The 18,510-nt window shown below is 42.3% G+C and overlaps 2 protein-coding genes across 5 annotated transcripts; one reads left to right on the top strand and one right to left on the bottom strand.

The window, feature by feature from the left end:
• Positions 1 to 968: 968 nt before the first annotated feature.
• nadk2 (NAD kinase 2, mitochondrial) lies at positions 969 to 7,591 on the top strand. 3 transcript variants are annotated; one of them, XM_084383268.1, is made up of 13 exons: positions 969 to 1,501; positions 1,604 to 1,835; positions 1,929 to 2,017; positions 2,131 to 2,219; positions 2,838 to 2,919; positions 3,092 to 3,175; positions 4,805 to 4,944; positions 5,154 to 5,247; positions 5,400 to 5,543; positions 6,736 to 6,791; positions 6,890 to 6,943; positions 7,025 to 7,148; positions 7,258 to 7,591. In XM_084383268.1, the coding sequence occupies exons 1-13, from the start codon at positions 1,494 to 1,496 to the stop codon at positions 7,394 to 7,396; spliced, it is 1,335 nt and encodes a 444-aa protein (XP_084239394.1). In that variant the 5' UTR covers positions 969 to 1,493; the 3' UTR covers positions 7,397 to 7,591. The 3 variants fall into 3 exon arrangements, with proteins under 3 accessions (XP_084239394.1, XP_084239395.1, XP_084239393.1); XM_084383269.1 differs by having other exon boundaries at positions 969 to 1,835; positions 5,448 to 5,543; XM_084383267.1 differs by having other exon boundaries at positions 969 to 1,835.
• Positions 7,592 to 11,219: 3,628 nt separating this feature from the next.
• skp2 (S-phase kinase-associated protein 2, E3 ubiquitin protein ligase) lies at positions 11,220 to 18,500 on the bottom strand. 2 transcript variants are annotated; one of them, XM_084383147.1, is made up of 10 exons: positions 18,374 to 18,500; positions 17,509 to 17,759; positions 17,269 to 17,383; positions 16,950 to 17,093; positions 16,193 to 16,327; positions 14,773 to 14,871; positions 14,526 to 14,653; positions 13,249 to 13,300; positions 12,280 to 12,387; positions 11,220 to 12,202 (listed from the first exon to the last, which is right to left on the bottom strand). In XM_084383147.1, the coding sequence occupies exons 2-10, from the start codon at positions 17,756 to 17,758 to the stop codon at positions 11,983 to 11,985; spliced, it is 1,251 nt and encodes a 416-aa protein (XP_084239273.1). In that variant the 5' UTR covers position 17,759; positions 18,374 to 18,500; the 3' UTR covers positions 11,220 to 11,982. The 2 variants fall into 2 exon arrangements, with proteins under 2 accessions (XP_084239273.1, XP_084239274.1); XM_084383148.1 differs by having other exon boundaries at positions 17,269 to 17,380.
• Positions 18,501 to 18,510: the final 10 nt, after the last annotated feature.

Raw genomic sequence — 18,510 nt, 5'->3', positions numbered from 1 at the left:
TCAAGTTCTCCATTCAAAACTATCCTTACAGCTGCACCTATTAACAATTTATATTGCAGTGAATCAAATAAATATGTGTAATGTTAAATGAGTCGCTCATAGTGACAAACCCACAAAGAATTATCAGGGCTATGAAGGGCTTTAGCCTCTTTCACCTCCTTGTTTTGGTGTTCGGTCAGTCTTATTATCAGTTTAGGCAAGCAAACAAATAAATGCAAAAAGAATTAAAGTATATAGTAAATAGTTTTGGAGAAGAAATTCAAACTCAGAATTTTAATATTTACAATATTAATGAGGTAATAATACAAACTTTTTCCAACAGTGAATAAACAAGCTGCTCTCAGAAAATAAGGTCCCAGAATACTGTTTGAAGCTAGAAAGGTGGCAGGGTCTGCCACATATAAACAAAGTACAACAGTATAAATTGTGTTGTCCTTTAAGGCCAGTTTGTTTATTCAGTCATGAAAAAGAAAGACCGTTTGATTATTTAGTTTGTTGAGGCAGAAAAAAAACAATGAAGATCCTCTCATTAATATTTCTTCACTTAAACTACAGAGTGCTCCTTTAAACTACAGACAGCTCATTTAAACTACAGGCAGCTCATTTAAATTACAGACAGCTCCTTTACGTGTTTCCCAAGCCGAATTGTATTCTGGATGTGTGCTGAGGGCTTTGGAACAGCTTTAAGACCTTCATGTTGGTAAATGAAACTTAAAGAAGATGTTGGCCTGATTGAACAGTTTCCTAAAAGAACATTTTAGGTGTCTGACGCATTTTCAAACATGTTTGGGGTCATTTATTAACCACTGCTGGGATGAACAGTACTTTCTGGTAGTAATGATTTCTCCAGACTTTCACGTGGCACTGAACGCATCAGGAACACGAGCCAAAACAAAAAGTCCCCGCTGGAACTGACAGCCACGTAGCCAATCAGATTAAACCCAACTCGACGTAGAAACGAGACGTACAACCGGAATACGTGCCATGTTGCCCGGACGTGCAGTGTCGCTGCCTGCTGCTCTGTTGTATTGGTCATTGTTAACCTGCCGTGTGTGACCTGCTGTGACACCTGTCGGACCTGCGGACGGTGACGGAGCTGTGGTGTGTTACTGGTCAGAGCAACAGTTGGAGTTTGTGACATTCAGGAGCACACGCCAGCGGTTTGTGAGCAAGCTGCTAGCTACTTTTAGCCTTTACAACTCAGCTGGTAACCGTACTCTGGATTTAAACCTTACCAAATACGGTTAGCAGGACAGCTAGCTAACAGTGAAATAGCGAGCTAAACTAACTGTTGCTCTCGCTGTTTTGAAGACACGCTGGACGTGGAAAGTTAAACCTCTAAGTTATAAACGGGTCACCTCACGGCTAGCTCGGAAAGGGCTCAGTGGACCTGGACCTGGTGACCTTCCCTGACAGCTGGGTGTGTGTCTGACTTCCTAACTCCCAGACTTCTGTGAATGGACAGTAGCTACACCTGGCCAGAGGACTGACACATGAACCGGTATGTGAGCCAGTAACAGCAGTACCGAGCAGGGCCCTATTCAACACTTAATGAACTAACCGGACATGTGATTGAGTCAATGGTTGTGTGTTCACTTGTAAGAATGCCTCGCCGTTCACTGGTTAACTTGGTGTGCTTCGGGAATCGAGCTGTCAGCCTGCTGTATGGACACTCCCTTCGACCTCTCCACACTTCAACATGCAACAACTCGTCGCAGCCAAAGGCCGGATTCAAACCGGAGAAGGTAGCAGTGGTCACAAAGACCACTCGATATGAGTTTGAACAGCAGCGTTATCGGTATGCAGGGCTCTCTGAGGAGGACCTCAAACAGCTGGTAAGGACTGCCCTCAGGTATGCCTGTGACATCCCAAGCCAAACCAACATGTGATCTCATTTTCTTGAGTTTGACTGTGTCTGTGTTTTGCAGCTCGCCATGAAGGGCTCCAGCTACAGCGGCCTGCTGGAAAGACACAACATCCACACTAACAATGTGGAACATATTGTGAAGAGTCTGCGGTAAGATGACTTGTCACTGGAAGAACACACACAGCCACATTCCTGCGGCCAAATATCTGTTTGCACCTGGGGCAGTACATGTAAAAGACTGTTTTATATTTGTGTGTGTGCAGGAGAGAAGGCATCGATGTACGAGTGGTAAAGAGAGGAGAATATAATGAAGAAGTAGTGCGATGGGCAGATGCCATTATCTCTGCTGGAGGTAAGAGTTTAGATCATTTGGTTTCACTGTTCTCTGTACTCCCGCTGCTGTGACGGTAAAGAACCAACCACAATGTTTGTTTGTGTCAACTTCCAGGTACTTCTAGTAGAGAAAAGAGTTTACCCATATTAGCAGTTCGTCTGAGATGTTACTTTTGTGTAAATATTAAAGATGCTAGCAAAACAACACAGTACATGTGATGAGAACAGCAGAAACATCAGGTAGATGTATACAGATAAATTCTTTAACTGTTGATGTTACAGCTGAAAATGATGTCAGAAATAAACAAATTAGCCAATGTCACATATCTCCGCAATGCAAATCAACCACTAGATGTCCACCTGGAAGCGACTGTTGCTGTTAGCACAATGTGATGGTGATCTGGTCACACATTTCATAAATTCCAGGACAGTTGGCTTTTATGGTCATTTTATCTACTATTTGTTTGAATAAATGAACTTTGAATAAAATAATCCTCCTTGAACACCAACTTTTGTGTCCAGGTATGTTACGCAGAATGGGCAGGACTTTAACTTATTCAACACAGGGCAAAAAGTCACCTGAACAAAGGCTTCAGATACACAATACAAGTTCTCTAACTGCAGTTTGTTTTGTTAGGTGATGGGACAATGCTACTTGTTGCCAGTAAGGTTTTAAGCAAGGACAAACCAGTTGTTGGAGTAAACACAGACCCTGAGAGGTAAACCACTGAACAGCACTTTTTGGGAAGAGCTTGGATTGTTAAATGTGTAAAGAACAATTAGAGCTAACACTAACTCTTAGGACGTTAGTCCAAATTGTCGTGCTGTTGCTATTTAACAGACCTCTTATATTCAGCAGAGTTCTTTTCGTTTCTCTCTTTTAAAACAAAGGTCAGAAGGTCATCTGTGCCTGCCTGTGCGGTATACTCATGCCTTCCCAGAGGCACTGGAGAAACTCTGTCGTGGTGAGTTCAGGTGTGTATTGGCCCACAAACAATCTGAGTGCTGTCGTGCTGCAACTTCTCTCTGATAAACATGCAGTCTAGACCGTTGTTATATGTGTTTGTTGAGTTGTGTCTTACATTCTCCCGAATGTTTCCAACGATCTTCAAACCAGAGAAATCCGAAAGTTTACTCAAAATAAAACAGTGTGTCTCAGTTGGTTGCCTGTCGCTATAACTTCCTGGAGAGATTTAGAGAGTGAGGAAGGAAGTCAGAGAACAAGACTAAACATAATATGTATAAAAATTTAAAACATTACTTGGTCCCTAGTTTTTCATCAGCGATGATGGATGTTTAATGGTGCATCTACCACCAATAAAGCAAGTCTTTATTTGCCCCAAACAGCCAGATCACTGTGCGTTAGCTGTAAGATAGCTCCCAACGGCATGCACTGAGCGTCAACCTCTGACTGAACTCAGCGCTCAGCAGAGACTCTGGTTCTCTCTCTTCTCTTTCCCGTCTCCTCTCTGTAACGTTATGTTCATGAAGTAAAGTACATTTCCCCTCCAGCTCCGGTCAGCATACAACATTACAGAACATAAACACCTGACACTGGAGGTCACCTCCACGGATCACTGCTGCAGTCAGATTGATAAACACCATCTGGACGGCTCCAGATCAGAGCAGAATCTGTTGTGACTTCGGGTGTTTATTCCTCCAGAAGGTCTAGATCTGCACCGACTCTCTCTCTCTCTCTTTGGGTCTAAAAAACATTTAGGTTAACACCTAAATACTTTGTGTTGTTTAGATGGGAACTGTGCTTTCAACATCATTTTATTAAGTGTATGTGAACATGAGCAGGTCGTTATTGTTTGAACCTAACCACATTTCAACCGAATCTATTCTCAACACAGACTTGCTGTTTTGTGTTGTGTTGCTAATGCTTTTTATAATGAACATCTTTAAACATCTTAAATTGTGCCAGTTTCAAAAATCTTTCAAAACAAAGCAAATACAGGGTAATCAGTAATATGATATACTCATGAGTTCATTTATAAGTCACCACAAGTCCAGTGAAGCAAAGACTGTCAAGCAATTGTAAACAGTTTTATAGCAAATAAGGCATTTGAATCAGATTACTGAGTCACCTGAATCTACGAACAGCAGTTTATTAAATAAACTATTTTCGTTCAATGGCATGCTTACTGTTTGATTCAGTCGCTGCGCTCCCACCAACCATGTGTCCAGCTGCAACAGGCAGCTGTATGAAGGCCGTGCTTTGCCATATGTTAGACATAACAACCATATTGGGTGCCAACAGGTCAGGGCTGTGTGTCTATCAGCTCGTTATGGAGTTCTTCTTCCCCCTTGTGGCCAAAAACTGACTTATGCAGCTTTAGGGTTACGCCTGGTAGAAAATGTCTGGTCAATTGAAAATGCAGCTAAGCTAAACAGATGTCTTATTAAGTGCCAGATGGTGCTTAGAGCAGCATTTGTTTAACACTTAGTGACGTTTAAATGAAGTGATAAAATGATGAATTGTGAACCTTTCAGCTTCCACTGTAGTATGATATTTAATAGATGGTCCTCTGGTTTAGTTGATGCCTGATGATGCTGTGTACAGCAGATCATGTCCCCTCACCTCTCCTGTGTTGTGTTCAGGTGGCTGTGGCGTCAGAGGATCCGTCTGCACTTAGAGGGCACAGGTATCAATCCCACCCCTGTTGACCTGCACGAGCAGCAGCTGAGCCTGGAGCAGCACAACCAAGCTCACCGTATCACCACCATGGACATCCAGCGGAGTACGACTGCATCACCCTCCATGTGTACCTGTCCCAGTCCTCCTGTCCTTCTGTCCGTCTGTGTCCTCCTGTCTGACTCACTTGATTTTGCACAAGATGAAATATGTAGATTAGGGTTAGACTGACGATGATGGGTAGATTGTCACCTCTAATTAGGAGCTTGGTGATCATGTAAGATATTGTTCTTGTTCTCCCACGCCTTTTCTCAGGGACAGGAACACTAAATGAAAGTTTCTCCAAGCCCAGTCTCCTTCCCATCAGAAGTCTCAATGAAATCTTCATCGGAGAATCTCTGTCCTCCAGGTACCGCCGCCATCTGAACTGATACATGTTACTCCATCTTAACATGATGGACCTGTGTCTGTGCACATGTTGTAACCCTCATTGATCCCCAGCCCCTTCACCACCACCGTGCTTGTCTCTCTGTCTCATTGGAGAATCTCTGTCCACCACAGGGTGAAGTTAAAATCCTTCAAACCCCATGTTAACCTCTCCCTTCATAGGGCTTCTTACTACGAGATCTCTGTGGATGATGGCCCGTGGGAAAAACAGAAGAGTTCAGGACTCGGCATTTGCACAGGAACAGGATCCAAAGCCTGGTAAATTTAACACTGTTCTTTCAGCTTGACAATCGCTGTGTCATTGCCTAATCCTCGTCCACTGTGTATTTAGGGTTCAAATTTGTGTCATTTTCTCCAAATTTTTTATTTCAACAGAAGGGAACAATCCTTTTGTTCTGATTACTGACAACATAGCATTGATATTTCTGAACAAGCCTTATCTGCCATTAGACAAGTAATCATTTTTATAATCAGATGTCAGACATATCTAACATCTACACATCGAGTGTTGTGGGCTATGGGTATACATGGGTCTAAATTTCCATTGGGATCAATAAAGTATCTATCCATCTATCCCTATCTGCCTGATAGATTTTCCCCTGATTTCCCCTGAAGCCCTGTTTTCCTCTCTGGCCTGACATGTATGGGCTGCTGTATGTGTCAGTGCTGACTCACTAGTACATAGTGATAGGATATCCTCTGTGTTAAATGTCCCATATGGTAGAAAGAAAGATTTCCATGTTGTTTTTCATTCTCCAATACCATGCTTTGGCTATTGATATTAAGGTCAGGATTTGATTCAGTTTTCGATTTTAAATATTTTTTCTGCACTTTTGGCTATGCTATTGTTAGAGTCAGGCATAAAAGTCTGAGTGTGTTAAATTGTGGCACAGACAGACAGCAGAGGAGAGAAGCAGAGATAAATCTACGGAGATAAACGACACCAAAACACAACAGAGACACTCAGCAGAGTTTGTTGTTAACTGACTTTCAGTACAGACTGTCAGTGTGGAGGAGAGTCTTGCGAGATTTACTCGCCTAAACAACTGAAGTAGCTGGGGACATGTTTTAAAATGGAAAAAGCAACCAAAAAAACATAAAATGGCTCCATACAGCTCGTCTGCTGTAATCAAAGTCTGCAGAAGCCCTGAGATCACAAACTGATCTGAAAAGATGTTATTTACACCCTTTTTTAAGTTAAAATTTGAATGACTGAATTTTCATTTTTGGGTGAACTGTTCCTTTAAAGCGACAGGCACTAAAAGGGGCCATACAGACGGGGTGAATAGAGGGGCTGCAGCATAGGATAGTATAAGAAAATGTGTATGTAAACTTATTCTAATAGACACCCCAAACAAAAGCGTGACGTTTGAAATGAGCAGAATGGCTTTAACTCCTGTAGTAATCCACCCGTCTGCTCTCTGATGGTTTTCCCTCTTGGTGTCCGCAGGTCATACAACATCAACAAACTTGCTGAACAAGCTGTAGAGGAGGTTCTAAAAATTGGTACGTGTGTGTGCAGGTTTTGACACTAAAATCTAAAGTAAAGCAGGTTTGTCTCCAGATCACCTGACTTCATTGACAAACAATGCGTCTTTCTTCAGGAATGTCCCAATCAGGTCTTGATATCCCACTTAATCAGGGCTTCATTCAGAAAGGTGAGTAGGTACTCCTCCTGTATTTGCTGTTGTACATTTTCAGACTAGTGTGTTTTATATGATGACTGTGTCTGTGTTCAGTTACTGATGAATACAACGAGTCTCTGGTGTTCAGTCCGGACGACAAACGTTTGCTGTACAGCATCAGGGAGCCCATCGTCAACAGAGTGTTCTCTAGCAGTCGGCAGAGAGGCTTCGCCAGCAAGTCAGTGAATGTTCCTCAGTCTCAGAACAGAAGCCGAATAAGAGTTCACACTGTGAACAAGCTGTAATGATGCACCTGTTTGAATGTTTCCATGTCTCTGCTGCTTCAGGGTGTGTGTCCGCTCACGGTGTTGGGATGCCTGCATGGTGGTCGACGGTGGGACTTCATTCGAATTCAACGACGGTGCCATCGCTACAATCAGCATGAGTGATGAGGATCAGCTCCGCACAGTCCTCCTTGAACACTGAGATGAGTCCAGAGCACGCCACACTGAACTGGTTTCTCTCCAGAGTTCAAAAGGATGTGGTCAAAGGGAAGAACCAGTTTTTAGCTTTTAGTCTCCACAAGTGTTGAATATTTTTATACCTGTGGAAAAAAGGTATCATTGTTACTATTATTTTATTAAATGTGTGCATTGTGGATTTTCCAGAATTATTTTGAAATCAGACATTTTTTCCTTTTGCTTTTTTAATCTTCATCCCACCATCCACAGGTTATAACTAGTTAGACTCTGCTGGGTTGTAATGACTATAATCCACTTTGTAGATACTGTGTTAAACGATGTTTAAGTATAACATTATTCACCATCTTTCACTGCATTAAAACAAAGGTGAGTCAGTCGGCAGAGGAGGAGATGACAGATCAGGTGTAAGGAGGGCTTATGCTAATAGAAAATGAATAGTAATCTGTTCCTGATTAGATGTTGGTCCTTATAAAACTGATACCTAGCCTTGATGATGATGCAAATGGACAGAAGATTGTGATGTGCTTTCACACCCTAGTAGCCATTGGTTAATGACTTTAAAGGATAAGAATGAAGTTATTCTGTTCTTTTTTTAACAAATTCCAATTAGTCCAACTTACTTTTTGACTTCAATCAGTCCATTGTTTCCCTTTTTTAAAAAAGGAAACATTGAATTTGTTGGGGACTATTTTAAGTGGCAGAGTAATCCACAGTTGCTGTTCTTATGAGTTCTTGTAGCAGCAGGTCAGTGTATGTGGGACTGAGTCAACAGAAACTGCAGTGTGTGTGTTCATGGTAATGAAGGAACATATAAGCCAGTGTATGATGTGTTTTAGTAGTGTTTTGGACAACAGTGTAGCTCTGTGGCACATCTCATGAGCTCTGCAGACAACAAGAAACACATCAAGTATCAGCAGACTTCTCTTTTTCAAATGATATGTGCTCAAAGTATATAAAGTGTATTTGGTGAACTGAAAGCACAGTGGCTGTTTGTTGACTAAAGATATTTTTGGAGCATAGCATATATTTTTTCTAGCTGTTTGAGCCACTCTGGCCCTAATTATTAAGTTTGAGAGTAAAAAATAAAGTGCACTAAAAACAGAACTCCATGCTTAAAGGGTATGTTGCGGCATGTTTTAGGTCAAAAGTCTGTCTTGTACCTCTCTCAGGGTGGGACAATGAGCTGTAGAAGTGCCTGAGGCAGACCACCTGATATTTCCACAACAAAAACTGAACAGTTAAAACTGTATCTGATATAAAGTGACTCAAACATACGATTTCAGACCAGCAGAGCCACTCGACACTGAATGGTCGAACAATGCTGTTGTGTGATGCTGAAATTAGAGTCGCACTGTAGTCGTCATGATTTTAAATCTGAAATCTTGTAGACACTTGTCTTCCCACTTGATTAGACAAACATTGTTGGCGCACCTTGTAACACCTCCCTGCCCTGGACTGTGAGCCAAGAAGTGTTGTGTTTGTAGTTGAGCTTACAAAATGATCAGGACATTGTAACTTGCAGCGTGCCAAAGACCGGGTTTTCTCATGACAGTATTGTGTCAGTATGTTAGGAAGTGTTTTGTTTTTGAATCAGATAAAGACATGAAAGAAAAAGCTTGTGTGTGCTTATTTTGAGTCATTACTGTCTCTTTGTCACCTACACAAACCGCACATTTATTACTAATGTACTGTCAACTCCACTGTCTTACTACAAAGACCAACAGGGTACCTGGCGACAATAAATTGCCAGTATGTGTGAATGTGAATGGTTGTCTGTCTTAACGTGTCAGCCTCGTGATGAATTGGAGATCTGTCGCGGTGTACCCCAACTGTCGCCCAATGTCAGACGGGAGCGCCCCGTGACCCACCATAGATAATGGATGTGTGTGAGTGGGCAGCAGTGTGGCACAGCTGTTAGCACTGCCGTCTTACAGCGAGGAGGTCCTTGGCCTGATTCCCGGTTGGGGCAGGGCCGATTTGTGTAGAGTTTGCATGTTCTCTCTGGTATCTCTCACCAAAAAGGGTACTGCGCAGCAGACAGTCCTTATACATAGGCTTGGTTAAATGCAGACTACAAAGGTTGACCTTTGGGGTCAGTTCACCCAAAATACCAACCTAGATGGCTCCAGTATCTAGTCATTTAGTTCTGGTTTTGCTCAGGTGTGAGACGTCTCTTGCACACTTTCTTTGACGGAAAGTAGTTCCAATGTTTGTAGTCAGATTTAATATCCAGAGTACTTAATTCCACACTGATCCTGAAAACATGTTAGGCTGCTATTACATCTTTGAAATGAAATTCCATTCACCTTCATTGTATGTATACAACGGTGTAATAGAGTGAATGGGTAAACCCTTTGCACAGAGGACATTTTAACAAAAAAAGGTATAAATAATGAAAGTCATGGTGGCTGCTTCAGTTTCAGGGTGGTGGTGTGTTAATGCTGACTCGCTGGGACGACAGTCTTTGTTGATGTTACAGCGACTTGATTAAATTGGACTTTACATAAATCCCATGCTTTGGTTACTTAAATTCATGTACTATGACAGCTTGTTACAATCCACAAGTTCTGTTTTTTTTTTAATAGTAATTGTATTGAGATGACTGTTGATCATGTTGCTTTCTGTGCTGGGAGATATTCACCATTTAAAAGAAAAATATATTTTGATTATTTTTGAATGGATGCGCAGCCATCATGCCTTTTGTGATATCAAAACTCGTTCTTTTCCCTATCTTTCTTTTTCTATTTCTTGGTTCTGTTGTAATGTATGATTTAATGCAGCCATGGAAAGTAAAACTAAGTCAATTAACTTATCTGTACTGTTGGAGGTACTCTACATTCATTTGACAGATAAAGGTACTAGTTACTTTACAAATAAAGATTTTTCACTACTTACAAAATAAAGCAAACTGTTGAAGATGAAACCAGTGGATCCCAAACATTTATCCTCCCCTACAAAAAAAACAGTCTAGTTGGGGCCTGTTGTCAAGTGTCCCATGTCTGTGAGCTGTTCCACTCCGAAACATTTCTCCTCTAAACTTCTCCTCTTCTCTTTTTTCCTCTCCTAATAATAATCTGACAACCCCTCAGATTAATCTGGTGACCCTTTGGAGGGGCCCGCCCCGATGTTTATACAGTATACATGTGTACAGTAGCTGTAGCTTTAACAGTAAAATGCTGCTTACACACTGAAGCATCAGTCTAATAATGTCACTTGTTATATCAGTAACAGAGACCATTCTACTGCAGATCCACTGCTGACACCTGCTATAAAGTGAGCTGATAATACTTCCCAACCTTTGTTTACACAGTTGTGTTGGTGCACATTGGTGACATGAAGGAAAAACCAACAAGCCGCTGTTCTGGCAGCACGGCTCTGGCACTCTATTGGAAGGATGTACATTTTTCCAAAAGATTTCCCTTCACTTGGTGTTTTGATGATGGTGGTGGAGCACTGCCCAACACCATGGCCCAAAATCTCCCATGTATGTTCAGCTGGGTTGATATCTGGTCACTGTGAGGACCAAAGCATATGATTCATTCCATTTTCATACTCAAACCATTCAGTGAGCACTAATGCATGAGCATCGGTCATAAAATGTGCTGTTGATCAGTTTTCAGTCCTACTGATGTCTTTCCCACAGATCTAAATGCGTCTCACCTCAGTCACTGTTACTATTGAAACACTTGTCCATCTAGATACAAAAAATCTGAATCAGCTGGGTCTGCTCAGGATAATTATACAACGTGCCATTTTTCGAGCAGATTCTGAACGCACCTCTCATCTCAGGTTGACTTAAATTAAAACCCATGAAAACAAACAGACAGTTTGTGTATTCAGTGGTTTACTTTGCAGACTCAGATGAACAGTTTACAAGTTAAAAGTCATGTTCAGTTACAGTTCAGTCTGTATGACTTTTAATTGAAATGGTAAATAAAGCACCAAACACACAGCACACGAACACTGACATAATGAGCTCATAGTAAAAACAGCTGTACATTAATGATAAACCGCTCCAGCAGCACACAGTGACACTGGAGACTGCAGACAGTGCAGCTGGTTTACACATCATTTTACATTAAAACCACTTCGCTGATTCAAAACAACTCATCATTACAGCTGAGAACAGCACAATTCTGACATCAGTATTATTAAAATGTCTGAGGGATCAATTGCCCTACATATTTACAGACATCCTACATCAATCCAGCCTTTTAAAAAAAGCAGGTTTCCCTTACAAAATATTTTAAATTAGCACATTATTTGAACCAAACACAGATTCAGAAATCTACTAAAACTTTGTGTTAACACATTCCAACAAGAACTGGATTCGACATCCAAATGTGACTCTCCTAAATAAAAGTCTTACACTTCTCTACGAGCTTGCATGTACAGTACTTAAAGGCTTGGTCCGGTAAGTGACCTTCAGTAATGTTAATGCCAGCCAACACTAAAAGCGTCTTCTGTAGCAGCACCAAACATTGAAACATGGCTCCATCACGAATACAATGGGCCGACTTCCTGGAAGTGTTAGAATACTGCAGGATCAAATACTCAGCAACAGAAGCTAAACTCAGCTTAGGAACCTGGTTACAGTTTGAACCTCAGCCGACACTTCGTGTTCCACATGGTGCGGTCGCTGAGGCAGCCGGTGAGCCTGCTGGTGGGCGTGGGCCGGGCGATGCTGGAGAAGGGCCTGGAGTTGATGGAGACGTGAGGCATCTCCTTCTTCAGAGAGGGCAGGTGGCTGTTCTGTATGATGCCAAACACATCCAGCAGGCCCAGCAGGGGGAACATCTTACCCAGGTCACTGCAATGATAACACCCCTTCAGTTTTTGACTTCTAAACTCAGTCACTCAGAAGTGAACAGCAGCAGGGGAACTTACGTGAGAGCAGCGAGGTGGATGTGGTAGCAGCGACTCAGGGACAGATGCCGCAGGTGCTTCAGTTGTTTGAGGACAGGGAAGCTGTCGGCCATCAGCAGAGTGCTGTCACTGTAACACAGAGTAATCTCAATGAATGCTGAACGACAGTCATGGAGAAATTTAAAACATGCAATGTTGTTTCTGTTGCTGGTGGTCTCTCACTCAAAACAAAACATGTTTAGCTATTTATTCCTCTATGCACTCAAGTGCACTCGAGTCACATCAGATTCTGCTCTGATCCGGAGCTGTTTACCAACAGGAGAGCTCAGAGATGACTTTTTAACTTTTGGGATTAAAAAGTGGATTTATCGTCACTCCTGTTTATCAATCTGACTGCAGCAGTGATCCATGGAGGTGACCTCCATTGTCGGGTGTTTATGTTCTGTAATGTTGACTGCTGACTGGCGCTGGAGGGGAAATGTACTTAACTTCATGAACGAGCGCCGACTTCAGTCAGAGCTTCACCTCAATTCAAACATACACACTCTGTGTGCTGTTGCTCGCTAGCTTATGGCTAATGTACAGTAAAGTAATGTGGCCGTTTGAGGTGAGAAAAACACTAACGTGAATAAAAACAAAAGATCCTGCGTTCAAACTTGCACAAGTAATGCTCTATGTTTAACCATTGTTGAGTTGTGTCCTTTTATCAGCCTAAATGTTTCTAACAAAAAGGTCTAATGCATAAATCCTCTGACCAGTTTGTGGCTGCTGAACAATCAGAAAACACAACGTCTCACATGGCACACCTTGTAAAGTTGTTAAAGGTGTTTGCAGACAGGTGCCTATTTACACATCCAGCAGACAGAGCAACATCAGCATTACCACATGCTGATCATGATACAGCATTCAAGTTGACAAATGTAGACATTGCTTTGTCAATGTTTACCATCAGAGCCTGTTTCAAACAGTTCATGAGGAATACAATCTTACCTTAAATCTAGAGTTTGAATATTTGGGCATCTCGTCACCAGCACCTTCACATCTGTAAAAACACACAGTACAGTCATTTCAGAGTAAGACTGACAGCATGTCACAACTCAAGAAACTTCATAAAGAGAGCAAAAATATCAGATTGCTATCAATAAAAAAAAAAAAAAAAAGCCTTGAGGCCCTAACATTTTTTTTTTTTAATTTAAAGTAAACTGCTGAGCGTTGTACTTTCAATGCATCGTGCGTCAAAAGCTTAGTAATTAAAGCTCTTCAATGGGCCATGATAAGATTGTTTTTTTTACCCGATGTTCCTGTTATGGTAAATGTGGGTGGTTTAGATAATACTGTACATATGAATTATACTTAGTGTCCATTGTGAATAATGTATTTCTTGTATTTTTGTAGTCTCACGAGCTGTCAGGTGGGCTGGCTCCACAGGTACTTGTAAAGGTGCATCTCTGCACTTATTTCATGTCTGAAGAAGGGCCTGAGCCCAAAGTCACACATGGAGGTAATATATGTTCATGGGAGCGTCATCCATTTCCATTTTTGTATTTCTACCTTTTCTTCTGTGCAGCATCCAGTGTTTAACATGTTCAGATGTGCATGCTTTGTGAAACCGTTCCATTAATCAGAAGTCAAGTTTGCAGGGCCTTTGACACAACATACGCTGTACAGGCGTGTGACAGATTATCTGTTTGTTGTGGAGGACTTTGTTTTAAATTGACATGTTTGTCTAATAGAAGACCAATGTTTGGAGAGCCTTAGTCATCCCTAGAATGAAGAACACTTTGACTCATTGTGTTTAATGTTCCACATTATCAGGCCTAATTATTGACAATTTCCATTCTCGGAACAACAACAATTATTTAATTTTATTGCTTATTGGCCACTCATGCATCCCCAAACACTCAAAACCCTGCCTGCTCTGGGTCCCTGTCTGCAGAGTCATCTGCAATGAATTCTGGGTTCTAAAGCAGTTTATTTTTATGCTGCAACAGGAAACTATGACCTCCTGCAGTAACACATGAAAATGTGGGACTGCGCCTGTTGATGTGGACAAAGACTTTGGTGGAACAGAGGCACACAAACAGGTCAGCGAGTGTACAGACTATTTTGAGGAAAACAATCTAGTGTAGCATCAACTGAAGTACACAGTGAGAACTATTTGCATTTGAAGAAACAGGAAACAACCTGCTCTGAAATAAAAACAATATGAATGAATATATGAGGCACGCTGAATAATGGCTGATCCGGCACCAACATCCCTCACTTACCATCTAGCGTGAGGTCCTCTCTGTACCCGCTGAGGTTGAGGTGAGTAACACCGGAGCTCACATTATGAACAACACTCTTCACATGATTATTGTTGAAGTCACACCATGATATGTTCAGCTGGTCTATACTGCACAGGGAAAAAAACAAAACCCACACAGCGTTAGTCACTGACAGAGGTGAAGGACGAGCTGTTGTCATTTTTTCAACAGCGGGATTTGAAGCGGTGAAATGGACAGAAGAGCTGACCTGGAGCAGGACTGGAGCATGTCAGACAGAACTGGAGCAGAGAAGCCAGAGCAGCCACTCAGGTTGAGCTGCAGCAGGTTTGGGTTCTTGGACAGAGCGCTGAGGCAGAAATAACATCGGTCAAATATCATCCAACTGGACAGACACACACGCTTTGACAGCTTTAGAGTAGTAACGAGTTACATTTACTCTGTTACATAGACTTGAGTAACTTTTTGAGTAGTTTTAACGCAGAATACTCTTCACTCTTACTTGAGTAGATTTCGGGAGAAAATCTTTTACTTCATCACATTTGGAAACATTTATCACCCCTTTTTTTATAGCACTGCTTCTGTTTGTTAGTTTATGCGTTCACTCTGTTAAGAGGCAGGTGGTCAGCTGGTCCCAGGTCTGCTGGTGCTCCGTCATCTGACCACAGCCATGCCTGACCACAGTCAGTAGAACATCAGAAAACCTGTTGCAGTGTGTCTGTTGTGGTAATACGTTTGATTATAGATACACACAGTATATCATGCTTCATAACTACTGCTACTGTTCTGCTGTCTGCCCTCAAGCTAACGGAGTGTGAGCGCCTGGTGCCGTGCATTTGACTAGTCATGCTTATTGATGTAACCTGATGAAAAGAGACAGAAAAGTAGAGACAAAATGATGAACACCAATGTGGACATGGCTAATATAATGAACCACAGGTGGTCTTCTTCAGGTCTCAGTGAAGAAGTGAGCACATGATGAAACATCACAGGCACAACATTACCTCCTAATTCACCTGAGTAAGTCATTGAAGCGAGCGTCTGTACTGGAATAACTGAACTTTAAAGGACACCAACATGTGGACTCTTTATATTTACATTTTGACAGAACAGACAGTCTGTTATACACAAGATCTGCTGATTTATTACAAAATCATAATATAAAATAGGAGTAATAGTGTATGATAATGTAATATTTTGCGATCATACTCGAGAGATACAGACTGAATATTGTCCTGGTGTACATGTGGCTGATTAATCAGGAGATGATTTGTTATTGTGTTGTCTTACTCACCACTAAAGTAACGTTTTAAGTGCTTTTGTATCGTTGCTAAATAGTTATTCTGATTCTCACTTCTTTTACTTCTACTTGAGTAACTGTTTGACAAGTTACGGTACTTTTACTTGAGCACAGTTTTAGGTTACTCTACCCAGCTCTGTCTATACTTTGATAATTGATTCATCATTAAAATCATTTTCCAAGAGAAAATGCAAAACTTAAGCCGTTTCCAGCTTCCACAATGTGAGGAGATGCTGCTTTTCTGTTTTATGTCATATAAATTAATATAATTAATTAATAAATCGCTGTCATTCTAGAAAAGTAAGTGAGGTATGAGCAACATCACAAAGGATTCCTAGGGGGTTGAATGAGTGACACGTTTGAAACGTACCTGATGATGGTGTCTGAGAGCTGCAGGCCCTCCAGGCTCAGACTCTCCAGCAGCCTGCAGCGACAGATGATGCTCTCCAGGGCCGAGGTGGGGATGATGGAGCTGGACAGATCCAGCTGAACGATCTGCAGTGGGCTGAACAACGGACAACATGTTTTTGTTTTTTCACAATCACTTCTGATTTGTTAGTTCATTTTCTTCTTTCAATAGATGGCTGAGACATGTCTATTTCAGAGGGAAGAAAGTAACCTGAGACAGCAGCAAAGTTTAGATCTGCGACAGCCTCACTGAGGTTACGGTGCCAAACTTTTAACAGCATCAATACATAAATAACATACTGAGTCGGTGTGTAGTGTTCGTTCATGCATTAAAAGTCCTGTTAATCATTACATTACACGCATCTGGCAGACATTTATGTATAAATTGACACCTTTACAAATATATAAAGTGGCAACTACAACAGATGGACATTAGCACTTCAATATTTCCTTATTTGACCATTAGGGCTCTCACTTTTTATCCAAAATTCAAACAGTCATTCAAATGTTTAAGGAAAAGTTAATATTCAAATTGTAATGACCCATTTGAATTCAAACCTCACAGTCTATATGTGCAACAGACTGTCTGAACTAGTTACCTTGTGTTTCATGTTTTAAAAAAAAAAGGGATCAGCCATTTACTGAAACGGAGGAAATGGTGCATTGGTTGGGGACTATTTTCCTCTGTGAATTAATAGCCCTCCAGCTGCTGGACTCACCCTGTGTCAGTGAAATGCAGTTCTTCCACGAAGGAGCGAGGGCAGCGCAGCCTGTTGACTCCGGTCTTCAGCACCTGCTGCAGAGCTGGATCCATGTGGGTCAACCCCTCCAGATCCACACTGCGCCACAGAGACTCGTCGAACCTGGAACAGACACACAGGCAGACGCAACGTCTCAGACAGTCTGCAGTACACAGCCAGCCCTGAGTGAACCCTCTTTGATCCGGTCACATTGTTAAGTATCAATATGTGCATTCTCAATGTGTCGAGCAGACTGCTCGTTGGAAGCTGTAAGGAAGTGTAGTGGTTGGAGACTCACGCTAAGCGATGCCAGCGCTTGCAGACTGTGGACATCCTGAGGAGGTCCTGCAGAGGGAGGTAGAAGAGGACCCTGAGAAGCAGCTCGTCGGGCAGGTGGTCCCATGAAATGCCTGCTGAGGGAAATGATGATGGAAAAGAGCAGAATATGGCAGTTATCATATGTACACACACACACACACACACACACACACACACTACAGTGCGGCTGCTCACAGGGGGTCAGAAAACTGTTTCCTACCTGATGTAGACTCTTTTTTCCTCCTCGACCTCCTGGCCAGGACAAACTGGTTGCCATCGTTCTCTTTCCCCTTGCTGATGAGCCGCTGGTGCTTGTGGGTCGGTGACCACTGCTGGATGAGCTCTGTTGGGGTGCATTCAGTGTCCAGGCCCTCACTCAGACAGCCTTTTGACTTGCGTTTGTTGGTCCTCTTGGACTGCGACAGCATGGAGCCCTGAAGACTCAGGCAGGGCATTTCTTGCAGTGGCATGCTGGTGGAAAAACAAACTGATCAAACACTTTCATATCAAAATGTTGGCGAGGTGAGCCGACACTTAACCCTGTCCTTTAGCAGCAGCGTCTCAGAGAAAGATGCGTTAGCTACCTAGCTTCCTCCAGGGAACAACCTCGATCTGCCCGCCATATTGATGCAGCCACCAGCGGTGTGACCGCCAATTCTGACTCCAACAGAACAAACAAATACTCTGTCCCCTCTGTTTCTGGAGATATGTGTGTGGGTGTGTGTCTGGCTTTTTATTCTCACATTCAGTTTATACTTTGCAGTTCATTAATCCATGAACGAGGCGCAGACATGAGGCCTGGCTGCGGTGGAAAGCGCGGTATCGACGAGACGAGCTTCAGTTTGAAGTAAACCGGCTCACAGCAGCGACTCACACTCAGACCTGATGGAGATTAAGTCTCCACATCTGCAGTTTGATTCAAAGTGAGTCTGAGAGAAACAGGAGCCATTTCTCGACCGAGAACACAACAGATGTGAGTCTCTCCAGCCAGCGTTGGCTCATTTTCACACGGACGGCACGTTGAACATTAACTTGCTCGTGTAGCTACGTGACGTGAATACAGTATAACAGATGAGTGACAGTACCTGAGTGTGTCCAACTCCTCCGGTTCTGTTCAAATGTGTATGATATGAAGTGAGCTGTACCGAGACCACCGGGCCGACTGCTCTCTGCTACAGACTCTTTAAACTCAGCGCCAGCAGCACGGCGCCCTGTATTCATC

The sequence above is a fragment of the Pagrus pagrus genome, assembly GCF_965226575.1.
Source record: "Pagrus pagrus genome assembly, chromosome: 19".
Lineage (NCBI taxonomy): Eukaryota > Metazoa > Chordata > Actinopteri > Spariformes > Sparidae > Pagrus > Pagrus pagrus.
The sequence above is the reverse complement of the archived record's forward strand: the minus strand, read 5'-3'. Positions and strand labels throughout refer to the sequence as shown.